Here is a 19,262-nt window from a genome sequence, read left to right as displayed (position 1 = left end):
CATTATCGATAGCGATCATTCACAGCAAGTGATGTTATGCACATTATTTATTATACAAGTTGGTTAGACAGCATCCACTGGTTGTTCGCTGCTGCCGCAAGCTAAAAATACGAACTGAATCTCCGTTAATATGTACGTGGTCATGAAATTTACATGCGGGTTGGATAACAAAGCCCCGTATGTTCTTAGGCCACGTATAATAATCATCATTTTTATTTACAGAATGCCTTATGTGCCCCAAAGTTCACACAAGTTAAGATAAAAACAACAAATAATGCAAATACAAATGTACAAAACTCGCTTGTAATAATACATAATATAAAAAATACAGAGGGAAGAAAACATTAATAAAACAGTACAATGATCACAAGAGGCGAAAATAAAATAAAAAAGGCTAAATGATTCAAATCGGCCTCAAGCCTTGAATGAAATGTAGCCAAATGTGGGCAAGGAACCTCTGGTGCAATGGGGCACAGAGTTCCACAGTCGTCGAGTCCGACACAGAGCCTCCTCCTGTCTTCTCCTGCTGATCCTGACCCTCGGGATGCAGACCAAGGGGTCACCACTACCAGCTGACCTCAGCGCACGCTGAGGCAGGCCGATAGGGAGATAAGAACTCTGAAAAAGTAATCTGGCGTCATTCCATTTAGTGCTTTAAAATTGAGTAACGTGAGTTTATGAAAATCAGATCTGTATTTCGAGGGAAGCCAGTGCAGAGATGCCAGCACAGGAGTTGTCTTGATATGTTGAGAACCCTTCGTGGCTGAATGCTGCACGAGCTGCAGCCGTGGTAAAGCACGACTTTGTAAGCGCAGCAAAACCGGAGCGTCACAGTCGTCCGGTCGAGGTGAAATGAAGGCGTGGATGCTACTCTCTCGGCATCGGTGAATGACTGAATTGATCTCAGTAGTTCTTTGTCGTTGAGCGTCACGTCGACATGCAGCAGAAGCCTTTGGGAGGAAATCTTTTGCAGTAAGTTCCCAGGTTGCGGAAAACCCGACTTACGGAAATTCGACTTTATAAATATAATTTTTTGTAGCGTTACGTAATTATTTTCCTTTTATAGAACTACGTCATTGTTTGTTTTCTATGCTTATAACTCTTTGTTCCCCCACGTTTCGATTGCTAGTTTATTTAACACAATTACACTTCGATTGCCTATGGTCTCAGCCAACAGCGATCAGACAAGTCTAAGGCCTAAGCCTAATGCACGGTAAACGAACATTCGGAGGTGACAGCTTTCTGTTAACAGCAGAAATATTTAAATGTTTCGTGGCATTCATAAACAATTGGATGCAGTATATGTTCCATTAGTTCAATAATGGGTAGTGTTACGGTAGATATTCGATGAAATTAAAAACTCGTAGGAAGTGCAGAGCATATGTACAGCGATACGATACAGGTCGCGATAGAATATGAATGACAGCGTGACTGACTGACAGGAAATAACTTTTAATCGGTTAGGGGAGGCACAACTATTAGCGGCTATGGGATTTTTATCGTTGATTTTGGGGGAAAATTGTTCAGTTTCCGACATACGGAAAATTCGGTTACGGATCGTTTCTCGGGAACATAACCCTTCCGTAGCGCGGGGACTGCCTGTATTTAAATACGGCCATGAGCAGCCAGTGGTGTAGCTACCGACGGAGTGTGCAGGCGGTGTGCAACTGGGTACAATTTGTCTCCGAGGGACTCGGGTGATGGGCTACGACGGAAGGAGGGGGCAAATTGGACAGGGGGCCCCCCGTTTTATTTAGCCAGGGCCCATGCCAAGAAATAATACTGCCAGGAGTTTTAGATAATGGCTACGAGATGCCCACAGCATTTTGGACACCCGAAACATCTTGGACAAAAAATAGCGGCACGGCAATATCCACGATTTACGACTCCCCCTTTTACGTCGTTACGGCAAACACGCCGTCGCTTTATTATGAACTCCGCTACCTGATTTGTGTCGCCTCAACCCACACTTAAATCGCTCGAATCCTTCGCTTCAGCACTCCGCCTACACCTACCCTGTACACGAACTACTTTGCGTCGCGCATAAAGAAATGTACTTTAGAGTTCAGTATATTATTTATGTACAGTATTTTGGTGATTTTTTTGGATAGTGTACTGTATCATATTGTGCCCTTTATAATTTGTGTTTAAGTTTACTGCTATACACTAGTGTTGAGTGCAGTATTTTTTTAATATGAAGATGCGCGCGTTAACACACAGATTCGCCGTGCCCCTCCGTTGTCTCCGTTTAGCTCTCGTGGAAAAAGAAAATCGCTTTGACGTCGATTCGATATTCGACGTAAACCGGAGTATTGCCGTATTTTTGAGTCGGCGCCTTGTGACGTACATGGCGATTATGCCGACGACCGGCAGACCTTTAAATACATAGAAATACACAATAGCGCATGAACCGGGGGAGCTCCGTACCAAGTCAGCAGCCGGTATTTTCGAAGGCGATTGTAGTGCAGCGGTGAGCTGGTTTGGGTGAAATTCAGGAGGATGCTGTCTGTAATCGACCCAATAACCACTGAGAACCACATGGCGAACTTCCACACAGTGTGGCGGCGCCACCGGTGACAACCACGCTAAATGCTACTGGGCCAGGCGGTTGTACATTTTGGCCAGCCAGGGTGAGGCCACTGAATGTAGCCGGGGAACGGCAGAGAGGAGACGGAGCGATCTCCCGCGGAAGTGGACGTCTGGAGAGACACGATCACGTCGGGAGAGTCCAGGGGGTTAAAACGCCACCATCGCTGCTGGGGCCGAGGACGGGCGTGGCCTTCAAACGCGATTTCCCCCAGAGCCCTCCAGCGCTAGCAGAGACGATGCTGAGCCCTCAGGGGTTTGTGATGGCGCCCAAGAATGGCCTTGCAGGAAACCCAACCACCCCGCCGTCATTGAAACCATTACGCTGGAAAAGGAACGCAAATGACCAGAGGGAGGATCCGTGATGGACCAGTTAAAAAATAAAACCACTTTATCGACATCTCGCCGCAAATTTCCCGGTAACGGAGGTGGAACGAAGCCCTGTAAATGCAACACGTGAATGCAATATTCATTCGGACTCCGGCATGCAACGGCCGGTGCACTCGACTTAGCATCCAGAGGTCGCAAGTTCGATTTCGCAGCTGCTGGACTGGGTTTGATAATTCCGCCCCCCTCCGCACCCTTCTGGCGGATGCCCTTTTGCCATGAGTGGCGTGAACAAGACGTTACAGGGCTGCACTTTTACGTACGCATCTCATCATTGAAATCCCCAGCGCAAGGTGACCATTAATGATGGGGAGTTGGAGCCTCGTAAATCCAATTACAGGTTTCCCTCGCTCTGCGCGGGTTCATTTTGTGCTATTATGCGCCGTATATGCGGCTAGCCTATTAATACCCAACAATCTCTATATTATGCGGTTTGAATTCACTCACATGCAACCCATACGGTTTACCCCGTATTCTTGTACAGGAAAATTGAGTTTTCAGGTCCATACGGCATACAGCCGTTTCAATATGGGCAAAAATATATTTGTGTTTTTCCATTGTGATGGGACTTTGTAGGATGAACGGTGAGATCTATAAGGGCACGGGGTGACCAATAAGGTCTGAGTTGGTCTGTAATAAGGTAGGGCACTGATAAGGGGTTGACAGGTATGCACATGCGGCTATGCGGTCGGATGTGGGACGAAATTGTGTGCGTGTACTGTGTGTACTGCGTGCACTACGCGGCATCAGCTGTCTCGTGCGGTTCCGCTTTGCGAGCCATTTTCTTGGAACGCATCAACTCCTATTTCTACCGCACAAAGCGAGTGTGACGCTCAAACCGTTCCGTTTCTTAAACGTTTGGGCAGTGCCCAGGCCTCCTCCCACTCACTCATCGCTCGTTCCCTTGCAATAGATTCCACCATTCCCCCGTCAGTCCTCCTTAGCGAATCTTACTCTCCGACTAACAGCAAACCCCACATCTGGCAACACTAAAAAAAATCGTCGTTGAACCGTGCGGCATCCTGGAACCATCCCCAAACAGCACGTCAGAACATCCACGTGTCATCCCGGCGTTCGCGGAGCGAGCCATTCACACCTCCAGCGCGGCTCCTCTATTTACATTCCTCCACTCGAGCCAGACGATTCCTCGTCGTCTGCCAATTGACACCACCTCCACACACCCCCCCCCACCCCGCGACTCGCCGGACACTGCTACCGTGGTGTCATGGTTAGCACTCCGGATCTCCCGGCGCGACAGTTGAAACAATGGTGCGGGCTTCTTAGAACCACCACCGCCATCCTGACCGCTCCCCCTCCACACCTCTGTCCACCTAGCGGCGTCAAATAGGTCCGCCGCAGGCAGTCAGTCGATCGGCAGGTCCGCGTGCGGTGGGGTTAAAGCGTGGGAAACTCCCGCTTCCTCCAAGAGATGTCCTTGCTGAGCGTGGAAGAGGAGGCCAAAAACACCCCGTGCAGGGGGAGGGGGGGCCTCCAAAGCCCCGTCTAATGGGGAGGGGGGGAGGCCCTTTCGCCAGCAGTGGCGCGAGCAGGCGATCGCAGGGCCCGTGCCCCCTTTGCCTTTCACCTTTCAACCCGAGCTCCGCTTCGGCCGGCGTCACTTGAACTGCAGCTGGTCGATGGTGATGGTGCCTCCGTCCTGGTGCAGCGCGGCCCCCGCCGCCGCCGCCCCCCCCTCCTCGTCCCGCCGCTTGAACCAGAGACACTCGACGAAGCAGACGCCGCAGCCCGCCGCGATGCCCATCATGAGGAAGTAGAAGACGCCCTTGAAGTCCTTCATCTCGATCTGGTGCTCGTTGCTGAGGCCCACGCACTCCTGACCCTCCTGCGCGAACCACTGCCGCTCCAACTCCGCCAGCTGGCCCGAGTCCTCCAGTTCCGTGACGGCGCGCGACACCTCGACGGCGAGCCGCGAGCCTGGCGGGAACGGCAGCGCGAGGCGGTGGCGGAAGAAGCGCCGGTCCGAGATGATGAGGTCGCAGTGGTCCTTCTTGGCCGTGAAGACGGCCGAGGCCTCCCCGATGAAGATGTAGCCCGCCTTCTCGGCCTGCTCGAGGCCCTTCTTAGGCGACGCCACCATGGTCCTGTTGTCGCGGATGTGGCGCCACACGGTCATGTAGGGGTCTCGCGCCGAGCTGTTGAGGAATCCCACGATGCGGTAGCCGCTGTAGGTGCCGTAGCGAGCGTCCATCTGCCTCGTGAGGTCCTTGAGCGAGCGGATGCTCGTCTGCCCCTCGGCCGTCAGGAACGCGGCGAGGTTGGCGGTGTAGGTGGAGCACACGACCAGCACGAAGCACCACCACGTGTACACGATGATCTTGCCGGCCATGGAGAGCGGCAGCGGGTCGCTGCCCTGCTTCACCATCGCCGAGAAGACGAACCAGAAGCTGTTGACCAGGTTGAAGCTCTGGCCCTGCTCGCGGCTAACGAGCTTGCGCTTGGCCAGGTGGTACCACTCGTCGGGGTGCAGCAACGACAGCACGAAGAGCACCACGCTGATGCCTGCGCACGCCGACAGCATGGAGATCCACAGCAGCGTGTTGAGCGGCTCCAGGAACTGGAAGATGCGCGGCTCGTTCACCTCCTTGCCCTTCATGATGATGTGGTAGCCGTTCTCGAGGATGGGCGGCGACAGCGCCAGCCGCTCGTCCTCCGGCTGGTTCGTTATCGGGTAACCGAACAGGGCAAAGTCCACCTGCACGCGCGCACGGGCGGTCGGGCGGCCGTCAACATCGTCATCGTCGTCAACATCATCATTGTTATCATCATCGTCGTCATCGTCATCGTCATCATCGTTGTCATAATCGTCGTTGTCATCGTCGTCGGCCATGATCAATCCACTGCGAGGGTGAAGGCCTCCGCAATCGTTGCCATCTCTCCCGGTCCCGCGGTGTAACAATCCATCGAGCACCTGCATGGCAGCTGATTTCAGCGCTCCCTCTCCGCGGTGCACTCCGTTGGCTGCCACTCTGTCGACAGTCTCAACCATCGGCCATCATCCCTTCCTCCTAAGCGACATGCCCGGTCCAAGTCCGCTTACTTTTCTACACAGTCACTACGTTTTTCTTTAACCTGTTCATATCCTCTAAACCACGTGTTCTTCAGTCAATGTCATTCCAAGCGTACAATTCGCTAACAAGTGGTTCAGCTCTAGGCGTAGGCATTTTTCAATTTTGCATCAACAGTTGACAAATGTTGGCTTCTGTTGGGTTTTTACGTGGGTTCTAGGAGGGTTTTTACGTGAGCTCGATGTGTGGGGTTTCACGCAAGTAGTAGCCCACGTGACCTCAGAAGAGCAACAACGTGTTCCCAGGCAGTTTGTCAGCCCGAGCGTCACCTCGTGCAGCAGGAGTCTGCGTCGGATGTCTGCGATGAGCGCCGCGTCGCTCAGCTGCCTGCGGTCGTACGGAATCAGCTGGTACTCAAACTCCAGCTTCTCGGCGATGAGTTCCAGTAGGTTCACCAGGAACCCGGACGCCTTGGAGACGCTGGCCTGCCCATAGGACACGAAGCCTGCCACCTGCATGTGTGTGTGGATGTGTGTGCGTGTGTGTTCGTGGGGAGTGATCGTGCAATGGTTAGCACACTGGTGCGAACCCACTCACGGTCAGAAATATCTGAACCCAGTCCATGGCGTCCGTCACCTTGGTCAAGTCAGCCTCAAATGAGTACCTGGTGCACTGTGTAAACGTCAGCACTGGGGAGACAAAGGTGGCCGGGTGTGGTGTTGGCCACCCATCCCCTCATGTCATTAAAACCTTCATAGGTAATGCTCGTTCATAGGACTTGTCTCGATAATGTGTTAAGGCTACATGGGGGATCTTTGTCTTGTATGGTACAGGAGCAGTGGCATGGTGGTCGTGGACTGTGCTACAAATATGGAAATGTAAGTTTGATTCTCAGCCACGGGTAACAGCAAATATCTGAACCGGTCCTGGGCCTCCACTAGGTCGATTTGGCCTCAAGTTAGAACCGGGTGCTGTGAGTGAACACATCGGTGCATATTTTTTTTTCGATTTAAAGCTTTCATGACCGCAGGGATTAATATTCTTGGTTCTTTCGGTAAAGTCACGTAGAAGGGAAATAATAAAATAATAAAAATTAAACAATAAAATGATCACGACGTTTCGATTGCAACACAAGCAATCATCATCAGGAGTGAAAACCACAGCAAGAAAATTTGAAAAACATTCTTGCTGTGGTTTTCACACCTGATGATGATTGCTTGTGTTGCAATCGAAACGGTCGTGAGAATTTAATTGTTTTATTTGTATTATTTTATTATTTCCCTTCTACGTGACTTTACCGAAAGAACCAAGAATATACATCAGTGCATGTCCATGCACAGCTTCTTCTGTCACTCCACTGCTGGATGAGGGTCTCCCCACACTGTGCAGGTCGTGGGGGTTATGAGACCACACCTCAGCACACCGGTCAGTGTGGGTTGGTGAATGCGGGAAGCATAGGCATGGCATCACAGAGGTACAGTGCAACAATGTTGTTTTTTCATTCTGCACTGCCCTCTGCTGCCCACCACGTAGGCCCCGCCAAGTTTATGAAAACCTGCTAACGCGTAGTGGTCCACTATCCAAGCGCTATGCGGACTCGACTTCGTAGAGGTTCACGCTTAGAATCGAGCGGCTGCCCTCATAATCGCTGCGGGAGCAATAACCATGACAACGCTGCGTGCCGTATGCTTCACAGCGGGCGTTAAGTATCCCCTGATGTAAGTCACATGAGTCGGCCATTGTGTGCCAGCGTCGTGGTACACATTTTCCAAATTCTAAGAAAATTGCACTGCGGAAAATGTCCTCAATTGTGACAGCTGTATTCACAGCAAGCATAGCCCCCCTCCTGGCAGGACTAAATGCCCCAGGTTACTTTTGCAAATGAGACTCCTATCCCGGTCTCTGGAATTCTCACTGGGGTTGAACAAAATCCACGTGAACAACCCTGCTTAGCTTCTGATATCTGACGAGACTGGTAGTATTCTCGGTGGCCTTGTCACGGGCCCGGGATAACTGAACGCCTCATCCTTAAAGCGTGCCACGAATGATGGACGCGCGCCTATAATTTAACAGTCGTCAGAGGCAGACAGGATGACATTAATCAAAACAACCGGTGTTTCCCATGGAGTGCAATTCAACTGGCATTCGGAGTGCACGATTAATTTTGTCGGATTATATGTGCGCCAGTCTGATCGGTGAGCGAGTATGTGACACTCCTTCAAAAAATACCTCTCCGGCTCCCGCGTTCATGACAGCCGTAAGCTCACGTAAACCCGAATCCAGTTAATTGCCAGTGGAGAGAGTGAGGGTACCAGTGTGGGATTTGGGATAATGGAATAATTGAGTGCTTTCTCCATCATTTCGGAGCGAGTGAAGCCACTGCTCTGCACACTCTCCCTTGAGCCCCCGGTAATCTTTGAGCCGCCGGTAATCCTACCCGATGCAACGCTGTCTGATTTCCACAAACAGTGATTGCCCACTTCCAGGAAAAAAAACCCACTGTGGCTACTGGTGTCCACTCCAGACCGCTGGGAGTGGTCCGTTATAGCCAAGGTCAGAGAAATGTAGTGAAACAAAGTAACTCGAATATCACTGCTGTTGGCCTTTAAATGGATTCGAACCCAGGACACTGACTTAGCACCCTGACCTCAGAAACTGCCCAACAACCTCCAAATCATTCATAGGCAGAACTCTGCTCCAAGTCTCTAAATATAAAGATTTTTTTTTTGTCCATCAGCCTATTGGCGTTCCGTACCAATGTTATCCATTAAAACCTGTTGAAAGAAACTCTGGGGTGGCTTCAGCCTTCTGGGTCTCATCAGAGTCGGCCTTGTGAAAGAAAATAACGTAGATTCTAGATTTGAAATTTTCGTGACTGCAGGGATCCATACTCTTTGGTTCTTTCGGTAAAGTCACGTAGGTATAAAATATCAAATAAAATAAATCACGACATTTCGATTGCAACACATGATGATGATTGCTTGTGTCGCAATCGAAACGTCGTTATTTATTTTATTTTATATTTTGTACCTACGTGACTTTACCGAAAGAACCAAAAAGTATAAAAAAACGTAGAGTTTGTGAGTTTTGTCAGTTCACCAATTCATGAAACCCTTAAATTGCCTTTTCAATCTCTTGTAATTAAGGGTTCACAATTAGTCATTTTGTGTCAGATCGTCGTGCAGGTATAATTAACATTTTATAAAACTTCCACCACCTGACAGAGCCAACCAAATAAAGTTGTTACGTCATGGGAAAATATGAAAATTAGTCAGATTTATCAGCCAACCAGAGTGAGAACGTTGAAAAGCCCATGCTAACATTTTGACAAATTTGCATGACTTATCACTGGAGATTACATCTAGCATCATCAGGTGCTGGATTAAGGTTCTTGTAGGCCCTAGGCACATCTGTTTCATAGGCCTACAGTGATAATGTTCGACAGTTGGTACTGCCCATGTTACTGCCGCCGCTATCACTCGCTTGTTTCGCGCGTAGCACAACAACGCTTCTCTGTGCCCATTCTTCACCTGTTCTTCACCTGAGGACGGCTGCTTGCGTTGTGGCCGAAACGTCGTGAGAATTGTATTATTTTATTATGTTTTTTTTTATTATTTTATTATCTCCCTTCTACGTGACTTTACCGAAAGAACCAAGAAGATGAATCCCTGCAGTCACGAAAGCTTTAAATCGAAATTTAAATCGAAATGTAAATATATCTCTTCAAGAAGATATCTTCTGTGCCATAGGCACAGTGCCTATTGGATAATATGGCCCTGGTTGTCCTATGGATAGCATGGGCCCTGTCATAGGAATGTCCAAATTTAACCTCTGATTCAGGGCCCGCCAAAGGAGGTGACCTGCTGGTCCACCCCCGCTTGACGAGGGAGTGATTGAAACGTGAAACTTGTGTCGATTATCTAATTTCAGCCACAGTGAAAAATAAAACCCTTTTCTATCAAGCGGTTGCATGAGGAATGCTTGCATCTCCAAGAGGTCTTTAACCACAAAGTGACCGTTGACTCCTGACCTCTGGATCGGGTTACCACCTTCGAAGGTACAAATAACCAGGACGTATCATGGGAAGGGGAATATCTCAAAATACTGGAATAGTGGAGGACTGGATGTAAAGGCGCTGCGTTGAGTGTGGTGTTATTGCACAACTGACAAGATCTGTAAATTTTCACGGACCGGGAAGACTTGCAGATTTCACACGCGCAGCCTCATTAACAAAGAGGACACTCCCTGGGAAAAGCAGGACAGGTGGCAACCCTACCTCTGGAGCTAGGATATAGAGGGTATCTCGTGGGAAGAAAAACTTGGATGATTTCATTTCTGTCCGGGAGCCTTTGTCCTCGCTCAGAGACCATGTACCCACCTGCAGGCACACAAACAGGCAAAGGTCCCTCATGTCGCCTTCACAGACCGTTGGGGAAAGTGCTGTGTAGCACCACTCCTGGCAACCTTCGCGTCTCCCTTGTGGTGGCCTTCACACACTGCACCAGGCACTCACTTGAGGCGAGGTCGACCTAGGGAAGGCCCAGGATTGGCTCGGATCATTGAACCTTATGGCGGTACCCGGGGGTACCATAGTACCCCGGCTATCGCATAATGTCCATGAAACAGTAATTTTTAGTCTGTTGATGGTCGGCGATGCGGCCATCGACTCATCTCGACGAGCTGATGTTTGGCGTTTCGACATCGCGGATTGATTGGTACCTCAGTCGCAGAGTGAAGTACACGCCTGGAAAAAAGTGTCCGAGAAATAAAGTATTTATATTTAATTGCCTCGGCCATTTTGTATTATTGGTTACCCCGGGATACCGCCATACGGATCAATTGGCAATGATAATTATCCGGCCGCGAGCAGGAAATCGAACTCGGGTCGCAGGGATCATACCGCAGTGCGCTAAACACTGCCACCACTTCTCAAAAGACCCAGCCCCCCCCACCCCCCCGTATAGCCTTAACAGACTGTTGGGGAAAAGTGCTGGTAGCGAGCAGCACCTACGAAGGTCGACAGCGCGCAAGGGGGTGGCGTGGCCAACAGCGGTGGATCGGTGGCGGCTGTGGATGGCGCGGTGTTTTCTAGGCCTGGTGCCACGCTCACCTGCTGCAGGCCGTCGTGGTGCATCTCGGACGCGACCAAGGTCCCATTTCTACGGAAGCCTTGCCTGTCAAAGCCGATGAGACCGCTCAAGCCGACGGCGCTCGTCTGCAACAACGACAGCGACAACAGCAGCAGCAGCTCAGAGGTGGCTGTCAGGACCCTACAGGCTGCCACCTCCGGTTAGCATGAGGGGCTACGGTACGGTGCGAAAGAAGCTCAACATACGTAGTGATTCAATCGCAAACAAAAATACTCACCCGACGTTATGGACACGGCGTGCATGACACGGACAGAGTAAAAACAAGCCCTCTGATTAGTACTTAACGGGCCTCAAAGGGGGGATTGGTTAGAGGCAGGGAATTTAAGGGACTGGAGGAGAAATTCAAAAATGGAAAGAGCGGGAAACGGAGGATGATTGACAGGGAGGACGGTTGGAATCGGTTAGAAAAAGGGGAAGGTGATTGGGAGGTGGGGGCGGGGGGTGGGGGTGCTCACGTTGAGGACCGCTCCGGCCGAGCAGGCTCCGCCGGCGTGCGCCACCCGCCGCCCGAAGTTGGCGGCGTCGTACTGGAGCGCGCGGAACGTGTTGAGGGCGCTGCAGGGCGCACCGGCGCCGCACGCGCCCCGGCTCGTGAGCAGCTCCAGCAGCCAGAAGCGCACGCCCGTCAGGCCGAACACGCCCAGGTGACTCGGCGGCAGCATCTGAGCCGCGCGCGCCGGGAAGAGAGACGCCGCAGCCGCGAAGAGAACTTACGCGCAGCAGAGTGACTCGTTGAACGCGGCGGCCACGTGAAGTGTCGAACGCCCGCTGGCAGAAGGTCAAGGGATAGACCCAGCAGGTGTCATTGGCTGACTGACTGAGATGACTGGCAGATGCAACACCTGGGCCTCCTACTATGCCAACTTGCTGTGTTTTTTCCGCCTGGCACTTTACGCGTTGTTGTGAGCATTCCTCCTCTGCCCTCCGTTGTTGTTGGAGGGCGATTGCCTCCAACTGCACAGTAGCAGCGTCCTTCACGAGCCTCCTCCACTGAGGCCGATCCTGACACCGCTGGTACCAGTTCTTGGCAAGTCCACTCAGCTCCATATCCTCCTGTACCACATCACTCCATCTCCTCTCTAGCCCGTGCTGCGCCTGTTTAGCCCCTTCTATCCGGCCGAACAAAAGCTGTTTAGGCATGAGGTGGCTGGGCATGCGGGCTACATGACCCAGCCAACGCAGCCTTGCCTGCCGGAGGAGATGGTACTTTGTCCAGATTTTACAATTATTTGTGAGCTCCTCACACAATCCAGCCTGGTTAAACCCAGGATGGATCGTAGGCAGGCCAGCCTAAATGTTTCTAAGATGTTCCATTAAGGGGCGTCCAAGTTTCACAAGCGTAGAGAAGGGAGGGCATGACCGTGGCCGAGAAGACCTGATGCTTCGTGCGGAGCGACAGACCAGGTAGCTTCCACACAGCGTTACGCAACCGATGAAGGAGGAGTTGAAGGAAGAGGAATGGCCGGGGCCGGTGGAAACGGCAGGCTGCAGCTCACTTACTGATCCAGTTCCACCCACACCACTCTTTCTAAGAGGCACACGCGTGCATGTGCCCGCGCTGAGGCAGAATCTTGTCGATCCCAGATCGGTCTCTTCAGCCATCTTCGGACCCACAGATAATCCAACGTATCGATGTGCGAGGGATAGCCGATGACACGACGTGACAGGAGTGTACGTTACTGCAATGAGTGCTGCGTTCTCGGCGAAACAGATTCCCCCCCCCAACAAATAAAGTGACGGTAACGTTTGGCGAGGTACGGTGAACCGTACGCGCAACGCAGTGTGATGGCGGGACAAATAACTCGAGGGCACGCCGTGGTACTGTGTCATTCCACGTACTGTGTCACGCCGCGTACTGTGTCACGCCGTGGTACTGTGTCATGCCGCGTACTGTTATCGTACAGCTCAGCCGCGCAGCTCAAGAAAGTAGCTCGTCGTCGACGGCTCGGAAGCCGCATTGTAACGTTTCCGCGTCCCGCGTTATAACTGCGTGTTATGCGCTATAACGGTGCGTGTTATAACGGTGGAAGAACCGCGTTTATCTCGAAAACGTGTGAACACCACCGCGTTCGCGAGCAGTTGCCGTGTTACGAGGGGGATCGCCCAAAAAGTAACGCCCCACTGGCGAGGAAAACACCGCTCTCGCTTCTCGATGGTGTGAAGCCATTGAGGTGAAAGGGGATCATGTTGACAAGTAATGGGCGTGTAACTGATAAATCTGCCAATTCTATGGGTAAGGTTTCACTTTATTTGCAATGAATTTTGGCCGAGAAATATATATATTTTTTTACACACCTTCATGTGTATATATATATTTTTCAAGTAAATTGTAGTTTATTTTTGTGAGAGTACACGTTTGTTTCATCTCAAGCATGAGTGGTTATTGATTTCCCATTTGCAGTTTCACTCAAAGCGATTCTATTCTTGCGCATAATGGCAGCAGCGTTGTGTTGAGGATCTGAATGCCAATATCGAGGTCTGCTGCTGCTGCTGTTAGCCGCGATGGGAGGGCTTCAGCAGAGAGAGTTGGTGTCGTTTTGCTCATCCTCCTCCGTTGAAGGAGCTACAGACTCCGTGTGGGATTACGATGTGAACCACGGTATGGGTTGCATGGACAGAGTCACACTCGTTCACTTGAGCGGAAGTTCTCTATGGCAACCGTGTCGCAGGTGTTTGCGAACAGATGCGGGATGTCATGTAGCAAGGCGCCGAGATCGATTCGCCAATGTTTTTGTTTGTTTGTTAAATCCAGTTTTATCACAATTGTGCTCTGTGCGCGACGTGTTTAGTCGGATAATCCATTCCGGTCTCTCTCGCGGGGCAGTGTAACCCTCGGCGTTTCATAATGCCCCACGTGGCGTGCTTAGCATTTAACCCCGTCTGAGTTCATGGAGCTGAATTGATAGAAGATTTAGATCCCCGGTGTGCGCGTGCAACACCATGGATCGTTCAGAGTGTCACATCGGGTGTGTTTAACAAGCATCGGGCGCGTGCAGCGTGAAACGAGTTCATTTGTATACGAATAATAATGATGACATTTATAACGCGCTAGATTTTGCAGACAAGTCAATAACTGAGAGGCGTGGAGCCATGCTCAGGGCTGCTCGAAAGACCCGATGAAACAGATAGAGAGAGGCCTTTCCATGTTTCATGAAAGTCAGAGTGAACTTGATGTTGCAGATGAGCAAAGGGATATAGTGAGTACCACACCGACTGGGCGATGGCAGAGAACCAACGTGAGGCTGTAACAGTAGTGTAGTGTATAGTGTAGTGTACAGTAGCGTATAGTGTAGTGTATAGTGTAGTGTATAGTGTAGTGTACAGTAGCGTATAGTGTAGTGTATAGTGTAGTGTATAGTGTAGTGTACAGTAATGTATAGTGTAGTATAGTGTACAATAGTGTATAGTGTAGTGTATAGTGTAGTGTATAGTGTAGTGTATAGTGTAGTGTACAGTAGTGTATAGTGTAGTGTATAGTGTAGTGTACAGTAGTGTATAGTGTAGTGTACAGTAGTGTATAGTGTAGTGTATAGTGTAGTGTACAATAGTGTATAGTGTAGTGCATAGTGTAGTGTAGAGTCCTATATAGCGTAGTGTATAGTGTAGTGTATAGTGTAGTGTATAGTGTAGTGTATAGTGTAGTGTACAGTGTGGTGTACAGTAGTGTATAGTGTAGTGTAGAGTCCTGTATAGTGTAGTGTATAGTGGCGTAGTGTATAGTGTACAGTAGTGTATAGTGTAGTGTAGAGTCCTGTATAGTGTAGTGTATAGTAGTGTAGTGTACAGTAGTGTATAGTGTAGTGTAGAGTCCTGTATAGTGTAGTGTATAGTAGCGTAGTGTATAGTGTAGTGTATATCGACATTAGGCTGTAACAGTTCGAGACCTTGATGTCCAAAGCAGATTTTGAGTGACGCTGCTGCGTAGGGTTCTACCGTGAACTTCAGTGCAAGGTGAGAGTAGCGAGGCGAGGTGTGGTGCGGAACCGGTGGTGAATGTGGGAGTAAATTGGTAACCGTGGTGGGTCGTGATGACTGCAGATCTGGAAACCCTGCACGTCAGTGTTGATGTTTGCGTTTTTCTCCGTGACATTACTTCCTCTTGCGCAAAGCCACGCACCTTGAGGGATATGATCCAGTTGTAAGGACTCGCGATCATCCCAAAGTACAGCGCCTGAACAAAACAAAGGCAAAGACACAGATCCGCTATATAGCCTTAACAGACTTTTGGGGAAAATGCTGTTCGCGAGCACCTATGAAGGCCGGCATGGCACACGAGGGGTTGGGTGGCCAGCACCACGCCCGACCGCCTTTGTCTCCCCAGTGGTAATGTTTATACACCGCGCCAGGTACTTATTTGGGGCTGAGTCGACCTAGGGGAGGCCCGGGACCGGTTCAGATAATCGTCACCGGTGTTGGCCGTGAGCGGGAATCGAACTCGGGTCGCAAGGCTCCGTAGCGCAGCGCAGCGCTAACCGCCACACTACCGCCTGAACACACACACACACACGGTGACACACACCGAGCTGAGTAACACGTTATTTTATCTAGTAGTGCGTTGTCTTTGAGTTGTGCGCCTTTTGGCGTCATCTGGTCGAACACCATAGACTAGGCTCTAAAGAAAGATGTCTCTGGTGTGGACCAATCAGTTTCAAAGACAATGCATAAATTATCAGAGTATTGTTTTTAGTTTGCATTTGACTGCAAGTATTGTGGTTAATGTAAGCATGATTCCTTGCAAAAGGTGTCAGTTTTGTTGCCAGAAAAAAGGGGAAAAACCCTATTAGTTAATAACACGTTATTGTTAACGTGGCCCTCCCTGCGACCAGATTGCCCGCAATGCCCACTCATCTCATCAGCTCTTGGAAGCCGAGCAAGCTCGTGGAGTCTGCAGAGGGCTTGGATAGGCGGCGACCGTGTACGCCAGGTCGTCACGGACCGCTGTGGGAGCTGCTTCGAGCGGTGGTGCGGCAAAATCCATCGTTGTACCGCACTTCTATGCCCCCCGCCTTCGCTAACCTCGAACTGACGGGCGTGGTGAGGTATGGGTAAATAATTTCCTCAACCCGTACACGGAGTGGGGAGACCAGAAGTGGTTTAACAAAGGGGGGCTGTAAAACATTATTACTACTATACACTCATACCAAAGCAGAGCATTAGTTTGCAAGAAAACTAAATAGTACAGCAGTATTTTGACTGGGTAAGTGAGCCTACTCCTGCATTCATGTCTAAACAATGAGCATTTTTATTTAACTTTTACCCGGTAAGGCCGACTGAGCTTTATAGCTGTAATAGCTCAACGAAGAGGCTTATCATGTGGAAATTTATAGCAGCCAAATACTCTTAAATGCGTGACGTTGATTCGAAATGTGGAGGGAAAACCTGGAGGACTTTGAGAAAAATCCACATGACCACGGGGAGAGAGACATGCAAACTCCAAATATACAGGCATCAGGGTCGAGATTGAACCCACGGCCTTCCGTATACCAGGCGAGGTAGTTAACATCTCGCCACAGCGACGCCCATATCACTTTGTGACAGGGACTCTGAAATACCACGATTTCTGCTCGTAATATCTCGTTTGTTGGGGATGTTACCAGACAGTGGCTGCCCCTCTGGCTACCAGCCACCGCACGCGGCTTCAAAATCACCTCCCTGGGCCTGGGCGCAGATCCCGACCCAACGTGCGGCGGCGTACTGACTTACTGACTTTCGGTGGAAAATGCGGTCCCCCACCCACCTTCTCGAGCAGGGGGAGGATGAGCGACTGGCGGCAGTGAAGGATCAGGGTGAACGTCTGAATGGGGAGGAGTGGACACAGAGAGAGGGGTCGCAGAGAAACACGCACGCACCCACGTCTCGCGCCGTGCGGAGTAGAGCCGCGACGCCGGCTGGTGATCGCAAAGTCCCTCCCGCGTTCAAATATCCTAAATCAAGGTTTAGGATATACAAATATCACGATCATCATCATCATCATCCACGAATGTCACCACGCCCATTAATACTCACGCCGCGCCGGCGGATGCGCTGCAGGGTGGAGGAGAGCGCCAGGCCGTCGAGGAGTCCGTCGGGGGTCAGGGGCATGCTGTTGAGGTAGAACTGGAGGCCGGGGTCAGTGAGGAACCTCTCCGTGTCGGTCAAGGACACGTGCAGACCTGGAGAGGCCACGGCACGAGTTCGCAAAGAGACGGTTACGTTGACGGCCAAATGAACAGACGAGCCGGTGAGCAGAGATAAAACGCACATGCAGCGGGCAAGCGGTCCTGTCCGTTTATTCCTCCTCCGTCACACACACAGCTCCCTCCTTCGTGCACCGCTCTCGCCGCTCATCCCGCCGCCGATGTGTCCTCCCATCTCCACAGTCCCCTCTCCCATTCTCTCCCCCCCGCTCCCCGCATCCCCGTCACCTCATCCCCAGCCACCCGATCACAGCATCACGCCCGGCTGCCTTCGACTCCACAGTGCCGACGTTCACACAGCAGCGGGTACTCATTTAAGGCCGAGTCGACCTAGGGGAGGCCAAGGAGCGGTGAAAAAAATAATCGCCACTGACGTTTACCTCGAGCGGGAATCAAGCTCGGCTCTTGCTGGGTTCGCGACGCAACGCGCTAACCGCTGCGCCACCACTCCCCCCCCCCCCCAGTGCACACGTCACAAGAGGAGGCACGCGTACCAGGGTCGTACACCACCTCGCACGCCGTCCAGTTGCCCGCGCGGGCCAGCCAGTGAGCGGCGCTCAGCACGGAGCGCCCTCCCGGGTACAGCGAGAAGGCGCGGCGCCTCCAGCCCACGGTGCTGCCACTGCCCACGTAGAACACGGGGCCCTCGGCGGCGAGCGCCGATCGTGGCGGCGACGTCCCTCCAGCACCGGCAGCGGCGGCAGCGGCGGCACCGGCGGCACCGCCCTCGCCGCCGCCGTCTCGATCGGGGTCCGAAACGATGACTCCGCATTCGGGCGCAAGTGGACGCTCCGCTTCCCCTGGGGGCGGGGGCGGGCGAGGTGAGGTGGGCAGCACTTTCCACGTTCCCGTCAAAGCTGCCCACCGACCACTGTGTAGGCCACCACGTGTCTGGGTGGCTCAAGGGATGGTTGTGTTTAACCAGCGGAGGATTCAAGAGACCAGGATGAAGTCTCATTCGCAAGAGTGACCCCGGGTCACCATAATCACGGATTTGTCTCAACCAGGACACGTGGTGATCTTGAACCCCGCCCTCTTTTACGTAGCCACGCGCACTCCACTACTAGCACCAATAACTGCTCAGCTACTAACAATAAACTATGTTTATTTGAACAGGTTAGGGTCACTGAGCTATGTAGCTCTTTTTCAGAAGCGACCTGGCCACAAATGATAGCCCAACGAAGTGGCTTATCACGTGGACATTTATAGCAGTCAAATTATCTAAACGTGTGATTTTGATTCTAAAATGTGGGAGGGAAAAACCGGAGGGTCCGTAGAAAAATCTACTCGACCACGGGGAGAGAAAAACGCAAACTTCACATATACAGCAGCAGGCGTCAGGGTCGGGGATCGTACCCACAACCTCCTGTACACCAGGCGAGGTAGTTAACATCTCCTAGCCACCGTGGCACCCTGGTAGGCCCACTGCTACTCGGGTAGGTGCGCAAGCACAATTAAAAAAAGGAATTTGTCACCAACACTCTTAAAATAATAAATATATTGTAGGCGACATTCAACATATATGATCTGGTATCATTTTTTGTATTTCTCCCCCCTGTTTTGCAACTGGAATTGGTCAAACGTCCCAGTCCTGGAATATTGCCCGCACGTGATACAATCAGCATTGCACACAGCAGCAGCAGCAGAAGCAGCATCGCCCCTGACTGAAAAACACTTGGCAGGACCCTCCTGCAATAGCCTCTTGAGACTAAATGAAGCTTTCCTGCTTAAACAGACGTAATAATCATGATTGAGCAATAGATTGTAAACGTTCTCACGTGGCAAGCTGGTGCGGTACGTGCGGTACGTACAAACGCTAAATGATGATGATGGTGGTTACGCTGCTGCTGGGTGATGTTGCTGCTGAGAAACGTCACGGCGTGCACAAGCTATGAAGAAGGAACATCGCCTGAAACGTCCCCTATTAGATCTCTATG

General features: G+C 51.3%; 1 protein-coding gene and 1 long non-coding RNA gene across 2 annotated transcripts; both read right to left on the bottom strand.

The window, feature by feature from the left end:
- Positions 1–4,370: 4,370 nt before the first annotated feature.
- Positions 4,371–6,517, bottom strand: LOC144950381 (glutamate receptor 1-like). The gene is made up of 2 exons (XM_078880497.1): positions 6,329–6,517; positions 4,371–5,686 (listed from the first exon to the last, which is right to left on the bottom strand). The coding sequence occupies exons 1-2, from the start codon at positions 6,515–6,517 to the stop codon at positions 4,589–4,591; spliced, it is 1,287 nt and encodes a 428-aa protein (XP_078736623.1). The 3' UTR covers positions 4,371–4,588.
- Positions 6,518–10,327: 3,810 nt separating this feature from the next.
- LOC144950387 (uncharacterized) lies at positions 10,328–11,659 on the bottom strand. Its single transcript, XR_013640372.1, has 3 exons — positions 11,605–11,659; positions 11,110–11,214; positions 10,328–10,377 (listed from the first exon to the last, which is right to left on the bottom strand). It is a non-coding gene; the product is annotated as an uncharacterized LOC144950387 (long non-coding RNA).
- Positions 11,660–19,262: the final 7,603 nt, after the last annotated feature.

The sequence above is a fragment of the Lampetra fluviatilis genome, chromosome 57 (genome assembly GCF_964198595.1).
Source record: "Lampetra fluviatilis chromosome 57, kcLamFluv1.1, whole genome shotgun sequence".
Lineage (NCBI taxonomy): Eukaryota > Metazoa > Chordata > Hyperoartia > Petromyzontiformes > Petromyzontidae > Lampetra > Lampetra fluviatilis.
This window is presented reverse-complemented; position numbering and strand designations above follow the sequence as displayed.

Excerpts from the sequence above, each read along its gene's own strand:
- LOC144950381 (XM_078880497.1), bottom strand. The coding sequence starts at position 6,517 with ATGCAGGTGGCAGGCTTCGTGTCCTATGGGCAGGCCAGCGTCTCCAAG. Across the intron at positions 5,687-6,328 it reads GCAGACTCCTGCTGCACGAG|GTGGACTTTGCCCTGTTCGG; the intron begins GTGACGCTCGGG and ends GCGCGCGTGCAG.